A 15876-nucleotide genomic window follows, 5' to 3' on the forward strand; every position below is an offset into this window, starting at 1 on the left:
AAAGACCGCTGTTTAAAAAGCAGTTAGTTATTCCATTTTGTTGAAGACACATCGGAAGCAAGTTTTAAGGGGTGAGTGAAGGCAGGGATTTTCCTAACCCCGTTCTTCGTTCGCTTAAGACTATCGTGGTTGAATAATTGCCGGTGTAACGTGACAGAGAGTACCCCTTAAAAGAGAGTTCGCTTCCCATTCATTTTTACAGGTAAACCTCGCCCTAGATTTTGACCCACTTAGGTCGGGCTAACCCTAACCACTATCACTATATGAAGGGAGGATTTTCTGTTTCACGGACCCTCGGTTTCGTTACACCGGAAAATGTGGATTGGTTTACATATCGTCCAATTTTAACAGTCGTCATAAAAACAGTGCACATACTGAAAACCTGTGTATCCCCCCTTTTTTCGCCATTGCCAGTTAAATTTTCAAAACAATTGTTATATTTCTTAAAGGTACCTACGAACCGAGCATCGGTGGAGCGTGGATTCCCAGTAACACATGTAAACCACTTCTACTAGATTCTTGTATAAATTCGACATGCCAAGGGATAAACTGAATAGATCACTCGATCAGCCATAAAAGACCTTTAGACTGCTCCTTTCTTTAAATTTTTGGTTGTAAATTTAACCTACTTTCGTGACCGGATTTCCTGCCCCATTGACATACAGTTTAGAATGCCAGCAGAAAAATCCGTTCGAACATCATTTTCGGGTAAAATTAAACAATGCCTTTTGGTAATTATCTTAGTTATACTACTTTAAACTATATGCTGGCATTTGGTTGGTTTTTGTGACAAAAAATTGACTTTGTATACATCTTTAAGTTACGAAGCGCCCTTATTTACGATGTACCAGAGGTATCAATTAAACATTTCTAAAGGCATCTATGGGTCACCGTATTATTTATATGGCTTGTGTAAGGAAAGGGGGGGGGCACAGACAACGTGCAGTTGATACCCATGCACGTGCATATCCAACATTTTGAATAAAAATGCCTAAACAAAGAGATAAATCTGGGCTTCAACAAAAGTTATTATTCAATTAATAGATCTTTATTGGATCTGGCAATTTTTTTACAAAGGCTTTACCTTTAAAATATAAATAAGATATTTTTAAATAAAGCACTGTGTACATTTATTATTGCATAATTGCTTAAAGCAATAATAACTCTTCCTTTGAGATTCAAAAATCCGCATGAAATACATTGTAAACAACGCATGGAAATATATTCTATTGTATTTCACCACTAAAACGGCCGTTATTGTAGGAAAACTAAAATCTGTGCTTGTCAATAGGGCTTTCGATCCCTTTTTTCCGGTCGACAAGTGCATTCGTTGCTAATGACGTAATGGTGTCACGCGGATTCTCGCGTTCATTCGAGACCAAAATAACATGGCGGGAAACCCTCAGACGTAAGTTGCGAGTTTTTGTACAATGCGTCGGATAACGAAAAGCCCAGAATGGCACACATTGTGGATATAAATGCATTTTAACAAAAAGACGAATATATCTCATGAATCTTATATAGTGTTGTTGTTGTCTGCTTTTCCCGCGGTTGTAAGTAGGTCACCAGTGACTTTGCAATGTCAGAGAGACCTCCGTCAGTTAAAATCTCTTAAAGACAGTCTCAGTGGGTTAGATTAATGTATAGAAGCAGGTTCTATGTAAAGCTTTGATCAGATTTGTGTTTTGTGAGATTGTTTATTATTATATTAATAAGTCTGGGTCACAAAAGTCCTGTTAAGACAACTAGAATAAAGAATTAGAAAACGAAAACTATTTATCATGATTTCGGAGCACAGCCAGAAGTACTTCCGGCTCAAGGTCACGACCTCGATTTTCCCACGCTTACGACCAATCACAGCAGGCTTCAGTCAGAATGAGATAGACGTCACGACTACACAGCGAAACTTGTCAGACATGTAAGTGCCGCCTGTCCATCTTTTCGGTACATGTTCCGATCAAAAATAGACAACGTAAAGCCCAAAACGCTCTTATACACGTAACCAACTTTGTATGAGCACAAATATTGTCATTTATTGTGAACAGGATAATATGATAATCAGACACACTTGAGACCTGTGAAGCGCATACTCACGTGTCGAGGAGTAGTTTCGCCATTGCCTCGTATGTGAGTCCTAACTCAGCTTTAAGTGTCCTCCACCGCCCCACCTCCCTCCCAACATACACAGTCTGAGTGCTTCTTCGTCTGTCTCTAATTTTCTTTCGTATCTTTCGAACTGGAGTGGCTATTTTCTTTCGTCCCTTTTTGTCGCTCTCCTCTTCAGACTTGACGCGCGTCTGAGCCATGTTTGCTGTTTTGGCGCCAAATAGTAACATCCGGGTCTCAGCCGTAGTACTTCATTCATAATAAACCGCGAGACTTAGCGAGAAATTGCGCGTTCTGAAGCCGTACTGTGAGGTGGTAGCTGAGTATTTAAGACGAGTCGTCTTTTATTATTTAATGGAACTTAAAAACGGTATTAGGTAGGTTCATTTTCTCAACGGTTTTGGATAGGATATACCTTGGTCATTATGGGGAAATTGGTGAGATTTCCAGGAAAATTCATTTTCGTGCTATTTTAAGGGTTTAACGCGCTGAGACTGTCTTTAAGAGATTTTAACAAAAAACCGTACGTTTAGGAAAAAACCCTGGATTAACTTCGAATGCAGGAATGGGGTCGTTGGCCATTGGTAAGTACGGGAAAATTGCCGTTTTTTCCAGGAAAATCCAATTTTTGGCCAAAACGAAGAGTTATTATGACTTTAATTACTGCCGTAAAGTGAGTAAAAATTACTTTTTAAGCGCACTACGTACAGTACATCATGTTTTTATAAAATGGCAGTGTTTTGGATTTTTCCCCTTATTCATGAATCGTGACTAAACACGCTCAGCCAGCAAGTCTTTGGGTCCAAAACTCATAGGAAGTAGGGCGTCCACTCTAAGTTTCTTGACCGTCATGTCCGCTGACTTGACCAAGTATAGGTGCCAGTCTGCGCCAAACTGAAACAGTCAAAACTATCTGTGGAAATATATACTCAAGACTCAAGACAGGAAGGATAGGATGGTGTGGTACTCATCCGCAACTGATTAATGAATTTGACATTGAATCCAGGCGTATAGTCGGGATGCGGGTGGGGGAGGTGGATATGGAGGACCCCCCTTATTTGCCAGGAAAAGTTCCGCTGTGGGTAAAATTTGATCTAGATATACGAAGCTTTCATGGTAATAAATAAATATATAAATAAATAAAAACTTATTATAGAAAAAGAGCCCCCATTTTAAAAATTACTGGCAATGGACCTTAAATGGTAAAACTGTGATAAATGCTACTTGCTGGTATAAGAAACGCCTCACCTCTTCATAAACTTGTCTGCAAGCTCCACATGGCCCTTTAAAAGTATCCTTTATGTCACTAAAAGAGAAAAAAAATGAGTTTCAAAGGCTTGCTTCTGCATTTTATAATATCTGTGCCTGCGCCATCTGAACCTCGGTGCGCAGCGTGTACTTGAAGTTTACCGCGCCTATAACAACTGTCAGACGGGTCTTTTAACTACGCCACGTGTCTTTTTATGGAACCACGAATTCCGGATGCGGCAAACTTCAACCAAAATTTTCGTTGAAGTGTCATAAATGTTTGCTTACTTTGTTGACACCTCATTCGTGAACATATAATTTCAACTCACCATATAACTGCCATTGCTTTAAATTTTCTCTTTCCTGCTGTGAGGGCATTCCAAATGGCGACTCTTTCCGCACACACCGACAGCCCATACGAGGCGTTTTCAACGTTGCACCCTTGTTAACAAATAATACACAAATTCTATGGCAAAGCGGAATGGATGCAGGTAATCTATGCCAGCTTGTAGGTAAAAATTGCATTAAAAAAGGACTGTCTTAACGTCCATTTGTAGTGATGTCAAAGACAAGTATTTCTGTCTTAATATTCGTCATTATAAGCACAGTGCAAAGGTGAACGCCCAAGATATACTTCGTTGCCACGGGCGACTCTCCTTCTTACTTACTTCCTTGCGCTCAGTCTCAACAATCCCGACACGTTCTCCATAAATTCCTTTAATTCCCTCTCCTTTCCCCTTCCCTCCCCCCCCCCCCCCTCCACCCCGCTTTCAATTTCGTACCTCTCTCTCTCCTCTCTCACTTTTTCCTCGCTCTTAGATCCCATTCCCGCCATGTAGGGAACAGTTTTTCTCTCCCCCCCCCCCCCCCACACACACACAAACATTACCTGCAACCAAGCTCCCGTCGTCGCATAAGATGGCGGCACCAACATGGAAACCACTGTACGGACAGTGAGCACGAGTCCTCGCCTCCATGGCCGCCGTCACCATCCCCTGCAAATCTGCTGAAAGCGATGTTACTTTGCAGACATCTAATTCCTGGTCCCTTTCCATGTTTCAATTTCAAAACTAAATTTTGGTTGGCTTCGTTAGTTAATTGGTTATGAGGAACTCGTTCTTGGTGCTAGGTAAATATGGCGCATCTGCTGATATAGTGAACTGCAGGACGAACAATGACCCTAACACCAGGTTATGACTTGGATCGATGGCCTATCACTGATGACCTCTTCCAAGTACAACCAAGAGCAGTTTTATCATTAGAAGCACACAGTGCGTGTTCACTCTTTAAACAAATCGGTTATGGACCCTACCAAGACAAATTGTCGAAGGGGCTGAGGACATTTGACAAGAATATCGAAAGACTGTAACGTAATTCAAAAAACTTTTTGAATCTTGTTTATTCATAATTGTTTTGCCCTTCTACAACTGTACCTGGCGGGGAATGACCTCATTACTCGGGGTATTTATGTATTCTGTATTGTGTCAATCGCACTGGGTAACTAATATCTCGGTTGCTGTTGAGCGCGAATCTTTGGCAAATGTTATTGCGCGCACAGTACTGCCCAAGCCGGTCGCACAGGACTGCCCAGGCCAGTCGCACAGGACAGCCCAAGCCAGTCGCACAGGACAGCCCAAGCCAGCCGCGCAGCACTTGATTGGTCAACAGAGTCTGGAGTAGGCATTTCAAGTCGCCATTGGGAGCATTCACATCGACAAGAGCCGAGGTCTTGTAAGGCTGCGACCTAAATATGGCAGACATACATGAAAGGAAGATCGCTTAATCCATTAACGGTCCCCCTCCTCTTTCACACCTCCCCACGCGTCGTCCCTGCGGGGGCACACTAATTAAATCTCGGCTCAATTCAATCGGTCGAGGGACGGCTTGGGGAGCCGTGTGAGAAGCGGAGCGACTATTACAGGATTGAGCGGTTTCCCTTTCATGTTGGTCCCGCCATATTTAGGTTGCGGCCTTATTAGATCTCGGCTCTTCTCGATGTGAATGCTCCCATTGTCTTCATTCGAACCTGGCTTCGCTTGCTTCACATGCTTCAGGGTAGACGAGTTTGTGAAAGAAACTCTTTCCTCATTCATTTTGAAGATGTGATCATCATCATTCACCTGTATAGGATGGCCTAGTGGTTAGAATGACTATCCAGTAACCCGTTTTGGAGTTTTGGAAGACCCCCCCCCCCTTTAAACCTTACCCTACGTACATGTAGCAAATGGTATGATGAATACGTATGCCATTGGCAATTCTGTGTAAATACCGCCCCCCCCCCCCTTGGGTTTTCGCACTTCCAAACACGGTCACTTCATAACAAACAAAACAAGCCAGAATCCCAACACCCTACAAACCGCAGGAATTTGTTTTCTGTATTCTGTGGTGGATTTACCTCGCTTGGCTGGCTGAAAGGAACCTTGTACTCCCCCCTCCCTCCCCTTTGCAAAAATCTGGATCTTTCAATGACTGTATTAAGTAAGATAAAACAAATCATTGCATTTGTGCTCATTTATTTTCCATAAAATCAGTTGTTTGTTATAAACATTTCAAGTTGTGCGGTCAACAATCAAATTTCAAAAAAGTCAGCACCAGATAGACCCGTTCAAGTAATTCTTTGGTAGCATGAATGGAAAGGTATTCCACGGTCTGCTTACTTTGAATCAAACAAATTGCAACACCGAGTTCATGTATTTGCCAGGATATGGGCGTATTTCATCATGTCGGCCAATATGGCCTTATTCGGGAAAGGCTCGGGCGGTGACGTCACGGCGTGCGTCACTCCTTCCCGCCACACCGCAACAGGCTGGAGAAGCTTTTCCACCTTACGGACCTCCCCAATGGTGTCCTCTAACTCTAAATCAACCTTTTTCTCCTGGAGGACGGTGATGTCTGCACAGGATCCAACGGAAAGAGAGCCGATCTGGTCACTGGCACCAACGGCTGCAGCAGGGGTTGCCGTCACGGCTTTGACCACTTCAAATATCGGCATCCCGATGTGGTGGAACTTGCTCATTACAGTAGGCAGGTCGTACGCGGGCCCCATGATGTTCCCAGAATGCAAATCGGTACTGATCACATCCGGCCAAAAGTTTTGCTCAGCGCAACTTTCAGCGACCCACCACGCAAATGACCCCTGTCCGTGACCTACGTCAAAAATGACACCCCTTTTCTTGGCCAGCCACACCCCAGGGTCGATTTTCTTCGTAGCTTGGTCAACAATTGAGCTTGAAAAGCCGTGGAAAGAGTGCGTATAGATGTCACCCTTTTTCAGACTTCCTGGACAAGAAAGTTCTTTGGCATCTAGAATGGAAATTTAGTTCTATTCACATGATGGTGTAAATTGTTAAAAAACAACAACTTCTTAAGCAGGATTTGCATTAAAACACACACACACACACACACACACACACAAAAAAAAAAAAAAAAAAAAAAAAAGTTCACAGAATTTTGCTTAAACGGGAGGGTGGGGGGGGGGGGTGCGATAGGATTTAAAAGCCGGTTAGCTGCGCCCCTCTCCTTCCCACATTGCACCATAACTGTTATTCGCAGCTCGTTCTAAGAACTATGAATAATTATATAATTCACTGTCACACACATACCCTCCGAGTGCAGTGGTACGGTAGATATGGTGTGGTGGGTCATCAGCGGTAGTCCTGTCTTCTCTGATACCTCCAAAGCTCTTCTGGAGTGTAAACAAAAATATGAACATGGAACTGATAAATAATTAATACAATGAATAACTGAATGCGTTTTTTTTCCTGCAAGAGTTCATAAAAATAATACAAAACTCTTCTGTAATGTAATGTAAAATAAAAAATAAAAATAAGATAAAAATAAAATTCAAAATAAAAAACGAATATAAATATGAATACTGTCAACAAGTATGCAACTGTAGCTTCTGTTTTGCGTAATTTTCTACATAAGCTCACCGACAAACAGTCCAAGTAAACATATATAATTTTCATTTTAATATTTTGGGCAGCGTGAGCCATATATTTCACCCCACCTGTACGCTTCGTGCTCATTTCTGCCCTGGTCCGCCACATTGGCAGTCAGCCTAATCTTTATCCCCACAATCAGGTCTCTGTTTTGTTCCACGGTGTCTAGACATCCCTGGACGTCCAGGTGTTGAATGGCGTCACACTCGCCTCCAGTACCTGGAATACAAGGAATGTGTTTGGTGAGATTGACAACAGATTCCTTCAAATTACTTCAATTGTGTTTGTTGAGACTGTCACAATCACGGAATACGAGCTGAAGTGAGTGCACGTGTGTGTGTGTGTGTGTGTGTGTGTGTGTGTGTGAGAGAGAGAGAGAGAGAGAACATGGACGGGAGGAAGGGAGGATCTACTTTTTCCTGCAGCACAGCCAAATGCAGCCAGACCATGGGCACTTATATGAAGAAAGGCTAGGACTCTCGTCTTGGACTTCTCTGCTATATACTTCCTCAACCCGGGAAATGTTCCACATCCTTAGTTGAAAAAAGAGAAACGGAAGAGCTATATAGACCACATATCCTTAGTAAGAAAACATCAAGCTGAAATTACATATAAATCAAATTAAAGAGCATGTCATTGTTTTTCATATCACGTGAGGATTTGAAATTTTACTTCCTACACATATGCCAATGCAGTAATTATAATATTGAATTTAATTTACTTGACCTTACTATACAGTTTTGTAAAAGACCTGACTAAATGACACAATTTAGAATATCTTTAATTTGAAATTTTATTAAGGAGGAAATTAAATAAAAATCAACGAATACTTTTAATGAAATTGTTTATTTAGCAGCACTTTAATAAAAATCAAGGAATGACTGCGATCACTGATGACTACAACTAAAGAAATTATTTCACAAGTCTCTCTATTCAGCTGACAATTAAGTGTTAATCAACGGATATTATATTTAAATTATCTCATAAGTCCTGTAATTTATTCAATAGACAATTACGTAATAATCAACGAAAATTAACATTCTCCCAGAGACTTTACGTTAACTTCTACCCGCGCTTCCTGCGTCCACGACTGTAGTGACCCCCCTGGCGAGACAGGAGGTGTCAGGATTCACTCCAAGAGGGGTGGAGTATTCATAAACATGCACGTGCAAATCAATTAGGCCAGGAGTCACGAGAAGACCGGAGGCGTCATACTCCGAGGTTGTAGGTTTCACCTGAAGATTGGCCCCAACTGCAGCTATTTTCCCGTCTTTAACAGCGACGTCTAAAATGTCATCGATGTTATTTGCGGGGTCTATAACCCTCCCGCCTCGAATGATCAAATCCACCTCCATTAAATTACGTGCAATCGTCTTGTTAATTAATATGTATCCTATTGCGTAAAACTATATTATATTACGCCCCTTGTCTCTGCACTCAAAAAGTAGGTCAGGCACCTGTATGCGTGGTGACCTTTTAAATTGGTTCATATTGCGCAGGTGACGTCATCAAATAGCTCAAGCGAAAGTAGGCCATCGTAACAGCCGAGAGATTTTAACGCAAGAAAAATGACTTGAAAAGTCACTGATATGTGGATTTTAAGCGATCCACCAACATGGTGCGAGAGACAAGATACCTCTGGATTGGAAATTTACCAGAGAAAGCAAGCGAGGAGCGTATAACTGAACATTTTAAACGGTAGGTTTTTGGAGCATTACGAAATGTGCACAGGCTCACTTCGTGCAAACGTACGGCGGCCATTATTAGCCAAACAAGAAGCGGAGCGGGTCTTATTTGACCCTCGTGGATTATTACACGATCCCAGGTTCTTTAACGATCAGAAACGGAGTAGTTTTACCCACTGAGATCTATCTAACGCCCGGTGGAAATCTACACACATATTTAAAGGTGTATACATTCCCATGGATGTATTAATTTTAGTAACGCGGTTTGAGAGAGCAACATGAGATTGATTTTTTCATTCTCGCTCTCCGTATAGCTTTTCGTCCAGCCAGGACCGCCAGCAGATGCTTGAAAACGATCGCTGATGTATGAATTCAGCGGCATTGATCTGCCATCAGTTATGCATTTTGGATGAGTAATTATATGTTTGAATAGGCGTTTGCGAACGACGTTTTATATGAGCTCGTTTTAAACCTTGCGGATGACGGGGAAATCGGACGGTTTTCCCTCCCATTTTGAACAACACTGAAACTTCATACAACATGAATATTCTTCGACGGTTTTTGTCTCTGTATACGGATTGAATTGTCCCATATGTTTGATGTAGCTACTTCCTAGTTAACTTAAGTTAATGACGCACTAAGGCCATATAACAAAATAATTAAATGCAAAATTAATCGATTTTAAACAGACTTGACGTATGAAGGGGGTGGGAGCGTTGATGGACATTATGCAAAAGATAAGGTTTAGAATATGTTTTAATTTAAACAAGTCCAAAGGGGATGTGTCTTTGGAGTTATCAGCTATAAAATGCAAATGTGATCAGATTTATCCAAGTCATTACGGTGAGGGGAGTGATTAATTTGAATTTGAGAATGAGTCTGTGTCTAAGATATAAAAAGGAGACTATGAAGTAAGGTTGGCATAGCCATTACATGGCTGACACATAAATTCACCTGTAGAAAACCCATGGCTCTTTACTCTAACTCCTGCACAATCCTTGACACCAAACTTTTTGGCAAGGAACCCAAAACCAAAGTTTATTAAATGTCAGGCTGCAAAAATCTTCCGCAGGTGTAACAACATGTCTGAAATGTTTCAGCTGCTCAGTTATTCTCAGTTATAACATGAGAAACTTCGGGTCAAAAGTGTCGAGAAATTGAACACGGAAACAAGACTTGGCTTTAAATTTTTGGTAATAACAAACTGTAACATATGGGATGTTATTGTATGTATGCTAACCATTTATCTGGCTTTCCTGGCACCATATACTCAAATCAGAATGAAAGTCAACTGTTTATAACAATGGTAATATATACCACTATACTTGGAATTCTAAAAGTTCAATTTATGTCAGAGGCATGTCTCACTGCAGAGGAATTTGATCACAATATTCTATATTCCAAGGTTTTAATGTTTAAAAACATTTCAGGTTGAATACCAGCATCATATTAATTCTTAATGCCAACTTAACATTGCTCTGCAAGTTAAATCATTTAAAAGATGTTTGGAGGAAACGAATGCTCCTGATTGCCTCATAAAGAACTAGTCAAATAGAAACAGAACAAATCTTTTGACTAGTTGGCCTCCAAAACCAGCATAAAGTCACTAGATCCTTATACGGGTCTTTGACTAGATCTGCAGTCTGTCACTAATCGGTCCTCCTGCCATGTTAAAAGTTTTAAATTCTGTGTTCTAAATATATCCACAGTTTATGAGGTAGCATTTGTAAGCCAAAACTGTAAACAAAGCAGGAATACAATCATTTTAATCGTCTGTCCAAGCGAGGGGGAATTCAATGTGTTTGCCAAATATGGCAGGAGAACTCGTTTCTTTGTGCCCAGAATGTACTGCACCTTTGCTTTGTGTTCATGTCTTGACCTCAGGCAGACTAGCTCATAATTATCCACAGTACCGGGCACTCATGCTCATATTAAATGTAACTTAAAGCAGTATGCTTAAAGGGATTTTTTGTAGGATTTTTCAAACACAAATCACATTTTTGTTCGTTAAACAAAGTGAAACTTTTGATACTATTATCATATTTAATATCTGAATTTAGATTTATTAGCTTGATTTTGATACTCTGAGGCCTTAGCTTTTGGTGGCTGCTAATTTTCTGAACTAATCTTATTTTTCACTTATTGTTTCAGTTTACAACAGAAATCCTGTTAAACTGGAAATGTGGTACACACACACACACACACACACACACACACACACACACACAGATGGAGAAATGATATGTCTGTTGTGGAGAAGGCAATATTATCCTATTGGTCATCCATGGCCAGGGCATTCATATTGAGCAATGAAAACTGGTTATATAGTAAGTGGTTAACTTCAGGGGTCATTTATAAAGGTGATGAAAGGGTTGTGTCACTGGTGCTGGGTAATGGTTTCAGTAGCCCGCTGTGTGTGTCTGATATTGGAGTGAAAAGGTGACATGATGGTCGTGGAAATAGAGAGATTACACTTTACAGGCACTGTGAATTGTTAGGGTTCTGTGTTGGTTTGGTCATTTCATGTAAGATTTTGATGTGGTTTTACCAAACATTGGAAAATGTAAAATATGTTCCTTTTATTGTAACACACACAGAGAAAGAGAGATGGCATAATCAAATTTTTTATGTTGGACATTTGATAAAAGAATTGAAATTACTCCCATTTGCAACCTCTTTTCCTCTCACCTCTTTCAAAAAAGAACATGTGAAAAATGAAGTTAAAGAAACAATTTTAAAAGCCATTTGAGGAATAACAAAAGCTATAAACATACTTCCTGGCAGGACCTGGCTTGAGGGAGAGTTATTATTTCAACCACAAGTTGGTTCTTTGTCCCTCTAGATGCTAGCAGATCAGCCCTTTCAGGTGTGCTGTGACTGCCACCATCACTGGAGCAGTAGTGGTATTGTGTATGGCTATTTGAACAGGGCCATATTTATACAAGTCCCAAGACTTTGTTCAGATGGAAGTGTACGGGAACGGTTTAACAACCAGTAGTTTGATTTCACTGTGCTGTTTTTAAAAAGAGGTCCCTCGCTGGAACTTGGAAGGGATGGAAAGAATTTGGGATGAAGATTTTGTGTCCATATTTTTAAGTTGATGATGCATCTGACAGAGGTTAAAAACTGGTTAAGACATGGTCTCCATATGTCCTTCTAAACAAAAATAAATAAATAAAAAAAAGAGAGAGAGAGAGAAAGAAAGACCATACAGGGGACAGTGACATATTTAGCCATGTTCTGTTGGTGACCTTTTAGAATATCACTTGTGTCAGTTGAATGTTGATTGTCATTTTATTTAAATGTCACAAAGCACACAGCTGCTGCTTTGAACTTCACCAGAACATCCTGCACTCAAGATCTGAGAGTCACTTTGAATTCAAACATGACATTAGTAATTTACATTCAAAAGAAGTGATGGTGATTGATGGAAATGCTAATTACATTAGAAAATCACCATGATAATTGGATACTAGTATTTTGCTATTTGAGTGACTCCAGATTGGTGAAAAGAGTGAAAAGCTATTTTGTCAATGGCAAGATCTATAGAAAACATACATGCTTTGATTTAAGTCTACACTCTAGTATAATTCTTTAGCAGTGGATATCTTGAAATCCATAAATTTTTGTTTCATGACGGAAAGGTTTTAAATCTATGTCTGCAAAAATGTAACCAAAAAAGATAATATTGGCCTGTCATTGCTTGTTTTGAAAGAGAAAGAGGAAAAAGAAAAAGGAAATTAATAATATAACTCTATCTTTTTCTGTCTGAGGTTGGTTTTGATTGCTAAAAGTAGGATAACGGATGCTGATTTATTCTCTATTTTTATTATTTCCACATTGTGTAAACCACAGCTTTGACTGAAGGAAGTCGTCCACAATATATAAAACCTGGCCAGCTATCCATAGATCAGAAAGAGATAAACGGGGAAACCGCAAACTCCAGGACCTATCCTTTAGTTTGCTCTTAGCATACATATTAACATAATCATATATAGAACACGTGAATCAGTGAACCAGACATACAGCTTTAATGTGTAGTGCAGAGTTATTGTATAAAAGATGGGGTAGCAGTAACACTCATCATTTTAGTCGAATGCTAAAACAGACATAATTCGGTTGAACCAAAAAGGGTTAATTTGACTTGTTTTAGTCAAATTTAAACCATTTGGAGAAAAAATTGATAAAGGACTCCTGGGGTAGTTATTTGGCTAATGAAAAAAAAAAAAGCGAAGCTACCTTCAAAAATAACAGATTATTTTGGCACTGCTGCCTTTAACATTGACTGCAATTATTGACGAGATGTATAAATAATTTATATTTGTCATTGCCAAGTTTGGCTTATAGAGGTAGTTACAAATTGGTTCTGAAGGAATGAATAGGGTTGTATACTGGCAGGTGAAGATGTGTGCCAGATGAAACCAGCTCCAGAGTAGAAACGTATACAAATGCTGACTCTGCACTGCATCTCTTGTATAAACTGTTGACAGACTTCACCTAGAACCTGCAAAGATGTTGAAAGGACTGAATTGAAATTAAGTAAATGTTGTTTGGTAAACAAGTCTGCTGAAAAAGAAAAAAAAGAAGGAAAAAAGAACCTATTCCCCTATTTATGGTTTATGAGAACTTCAGGAGTGTCCAAAAACCCAACCATGTCAATTTAAGATTCTAAAATACCAACAGGGGCTCATGATAAACAGACTGTGAAAAATCCCCAAATGGGCCCGTGTTGTTTGCCATTTGGGTCAGTGTAGGCTGAATAACGATGAGTCATCCCCTTCTGATATGCCACTTAGCTCACCCAGATAATAACATTGATAGCGCCACATGAAACTTGGCTCTCTGCCAGCAGATTTTGCTGCACTAGATATTTTGCGGCTGCAGTGCTGCATTCGTGCCCTCGCATGATAAATGTCAGCAATGAAGGTTAAAACGGCCACGTGTATTTGGCTGATCTGGGGATCCCGGTTGCATGTGAACTGTTGCCAAGGCCTGAAGTTAATATGTTGGAATGGATGAAAATGAAAAACATGGCTTTCCTTTTATAGATTTTGTGGAGTTTATATCCAATTTTGTGTTTTTGATTAGATAATGAAAGAAATGAAAGATCTTTGAGTAATTTGGATATTGTGCTCTCTCTCTCTCTCTCTCTCTCTCTCTCTTTCTGTTAGTAAATGATAGTGTATGTGTGGAGAGAGAGATATGCAGACACACACACATACATAGGAGAGAGCATACACAGAGAGAGAGAGGGAGAGGGAAAGAGAGAGAGAGAGAAGGAACGAGGGAGAGGAGGTGTGCCAATAAGGACACTGTACATGGCACCAAGTGGCAAATTCCTATCTCCTGATCTGAGACAAGGCTACCATTGAATTAATTATTCATTATCTCCAGCTATGTCTGTAAATCATCCACTTTTGCTATGATGAAGTTAGTGATAAGAATAGCACTTTAGGGAGAGAGGGAGAGAGGGGGGTTGACTGAACTATGATGGTTATAGTGTAAAGCTGCCTTTATATGCCAGGAGATAAACGGGGGGGGGGGGGGGGGGGGGGAAGGGGTGGGAGAGGGGGGATTTAGTGGTGGGATGCAGGGGTGGTCTTCCCTGGAGAGGGGAGAGGAATAGCACTGATTTCATTTTAAGACTTAGAACCTGGGCTGACATTACCAGAGTATTCCATCAGCGTTGCTATATTTCGACATCTCTAGGGAGGCCCTGTGTGATAAACACATCCATCTTCTTCTGACATATTTATACACTTAATGCACCTACGGGCACTTTGCCAGAGAGTTTTCTCTGTCAGGAACCAAGCATCGGTTTCAACCGGTAGCCGTTATGAATGCATATCAGGAGAGTGCGTTTTCATCAATAAAAATTGCTTTTTGCGAGTAGTCTACTGCAGATTTTGTCTGGTCTGGTGTGCCTGATGTCTGATGTTGAATAGAAAGAAAAAAATCTTAGCTTTCAGATTTTCAGAATTTGAAGCTAGAAGTCCCATCATGTAAAATTTTTCACAATTGCTTAAATGTGTCTTGAGGTCAAAATGATCGCATTAACTGGGCTCTGTATCTGTGCCTACAGACGTAATGGCTTGCTTATAAAGCAAATCCTTTCATAACTTCACTGCTGGCGTCTTCCTGGTCCGATTTGCTTTTCCTGCACTATTGATCTGGCTTTGCTGGTAATACGTGTGCTCATTATCGATTTGGTTTTGCCGGTAATATGTGTGCTTATTATCGATCTGGGTTTACCAGTAATATGCAAGCGTGGGTTTCCTGTATGCAGTGGTTGAATTACAGTTATTGATCTGATGCGGAAACCAAAATGTCAGACGGTGCTTGGAAATGTGTGCTGCACTTGTGAATTACTGAGATGAAATTTCAGCTTTAAGAAAACCTGGTTGTCTAATGAGTGAAGTTGAAACAGCAACAAAAACAACAACAACTATAATAGTATTAATAAATACAACCGTTTTCCCGTTGATTTACTGTCATAGTCAGAAAAGAGGTGTTTTTTAGTTGCAGAGATTTGTATCTTTTCTTAGTTACAGTTTAAGAATGCTCTGCATGACTATTCAATGAAAAAATAATAACCTACTTTAAATAAGGGTTATATTGGCAATGTTGTCACATTCCTCAGATCTTGTGGGGCAGTTGTCTGCATTCATATAAAAAACCTCATACATTCAAATAATCTTGGCTTTAGTTTGGATCACATTGAATAATTTATCAAAACTTCTCAGTGAAAGAAAAATCGTTTTTATTCCGAGGACAATTAATTTCCATTGAAAATAAGGCCAGTAAATGCCATTTCAAGAAATGTACCTGGCTCATAAGCCAGAGTAATAGACAGACTGACGTCATTCTGGTTTTATCTCCTTTGTGGCAGAGTGTGT

At 40.1% G+C, this 15876-nt stretch overlaps 3 protein-coding genes across 5 annotated transcripts in view; 1 reads left to right on the forward strand and 2 right to left on the reverse strand.

Moving 5' to 3' along the window:
* Positions 1-2612: 2612 nt before the first annotated feature.
* LOC147759995 (cytidine deaminase-like) lies at positions 2613-4450 on the reverse strand. Its single transcript, XM_086996077.1, has 4 exons — positions 4244-4450; positions 3684-3795; positions 3355-3412; positions 2613-3000 (listed from the first exon to the last, which is right to left on the reverse strand). The coding sequence occupies exons 1-4, from the start codon at positions 4407-4409 to the stop codon at positions 2878-2880; spliced, it is 459 nt and encodes a 152-aa protein (XP_086852203.1). The 5' UTR covers positions 4410-4450; the 3' UTR covers positions 2613-2877.
* Positions 4451-5850: 1400 nt separating this feature from the next.
* Positions 5851-8752, reverse strand: LOC106163459 (uncharacterized). Its single transcript, XM_013541049.2, has 5 exons — positions 8365-8752; positions 7709-7828; positions 7364-7514; positions 6957-7039; positions 5851-6657 (listed from the first exon to the last, which is right to left on the reverse strand). The coding sequence occupies exons 1-5, from the start codon at positions 8648-8650 to the stop codon at positions 6041-6043; spliced, it is 1257 nt and encodes a 418-aa protein (XP_013396503.2). The 5' UTR covers positions 8651-8752; the 3' UTR covers positions 5851-6040.
* A 34-nt stretch (positions 8753-8786) lies between these two features.
* The window catches only part of LOC106163460 (uncharacterized), a 57170-nt gene continuing 50080 nt past the window's right edge, over positions 8787-15876 (forward strand). For 2 of the 3 annotated variants that reach the window (XM_086995287.1, XM_086995288.1), the window contains exon 1: positions 8787-8993. In XM_086995287.1, the coding sequence (XP_086851413.1) occupies positions 8911-8993 (83 nt within the window). In that variant the 5' untranslated portion in view covers positions 8787-8910. The other variant, XM_086995289.1, reaches the window with a different exon arrangement.

This window comes from Lingula anatina, chromosome 9 (genome assembly GCF_051362555.1).
Source record: "Lingula anatina isolate TDL-2025a chromosome 9, LinAna3.0, whole genome shotgun sequence".
Taxonomy (NCBI): domain Eukaryota; kingdom Metazoa; phylum Brachiopoda; class Lingulata; order Lingulida; family Lingulidae; genus Lingula; species Lingula anatina.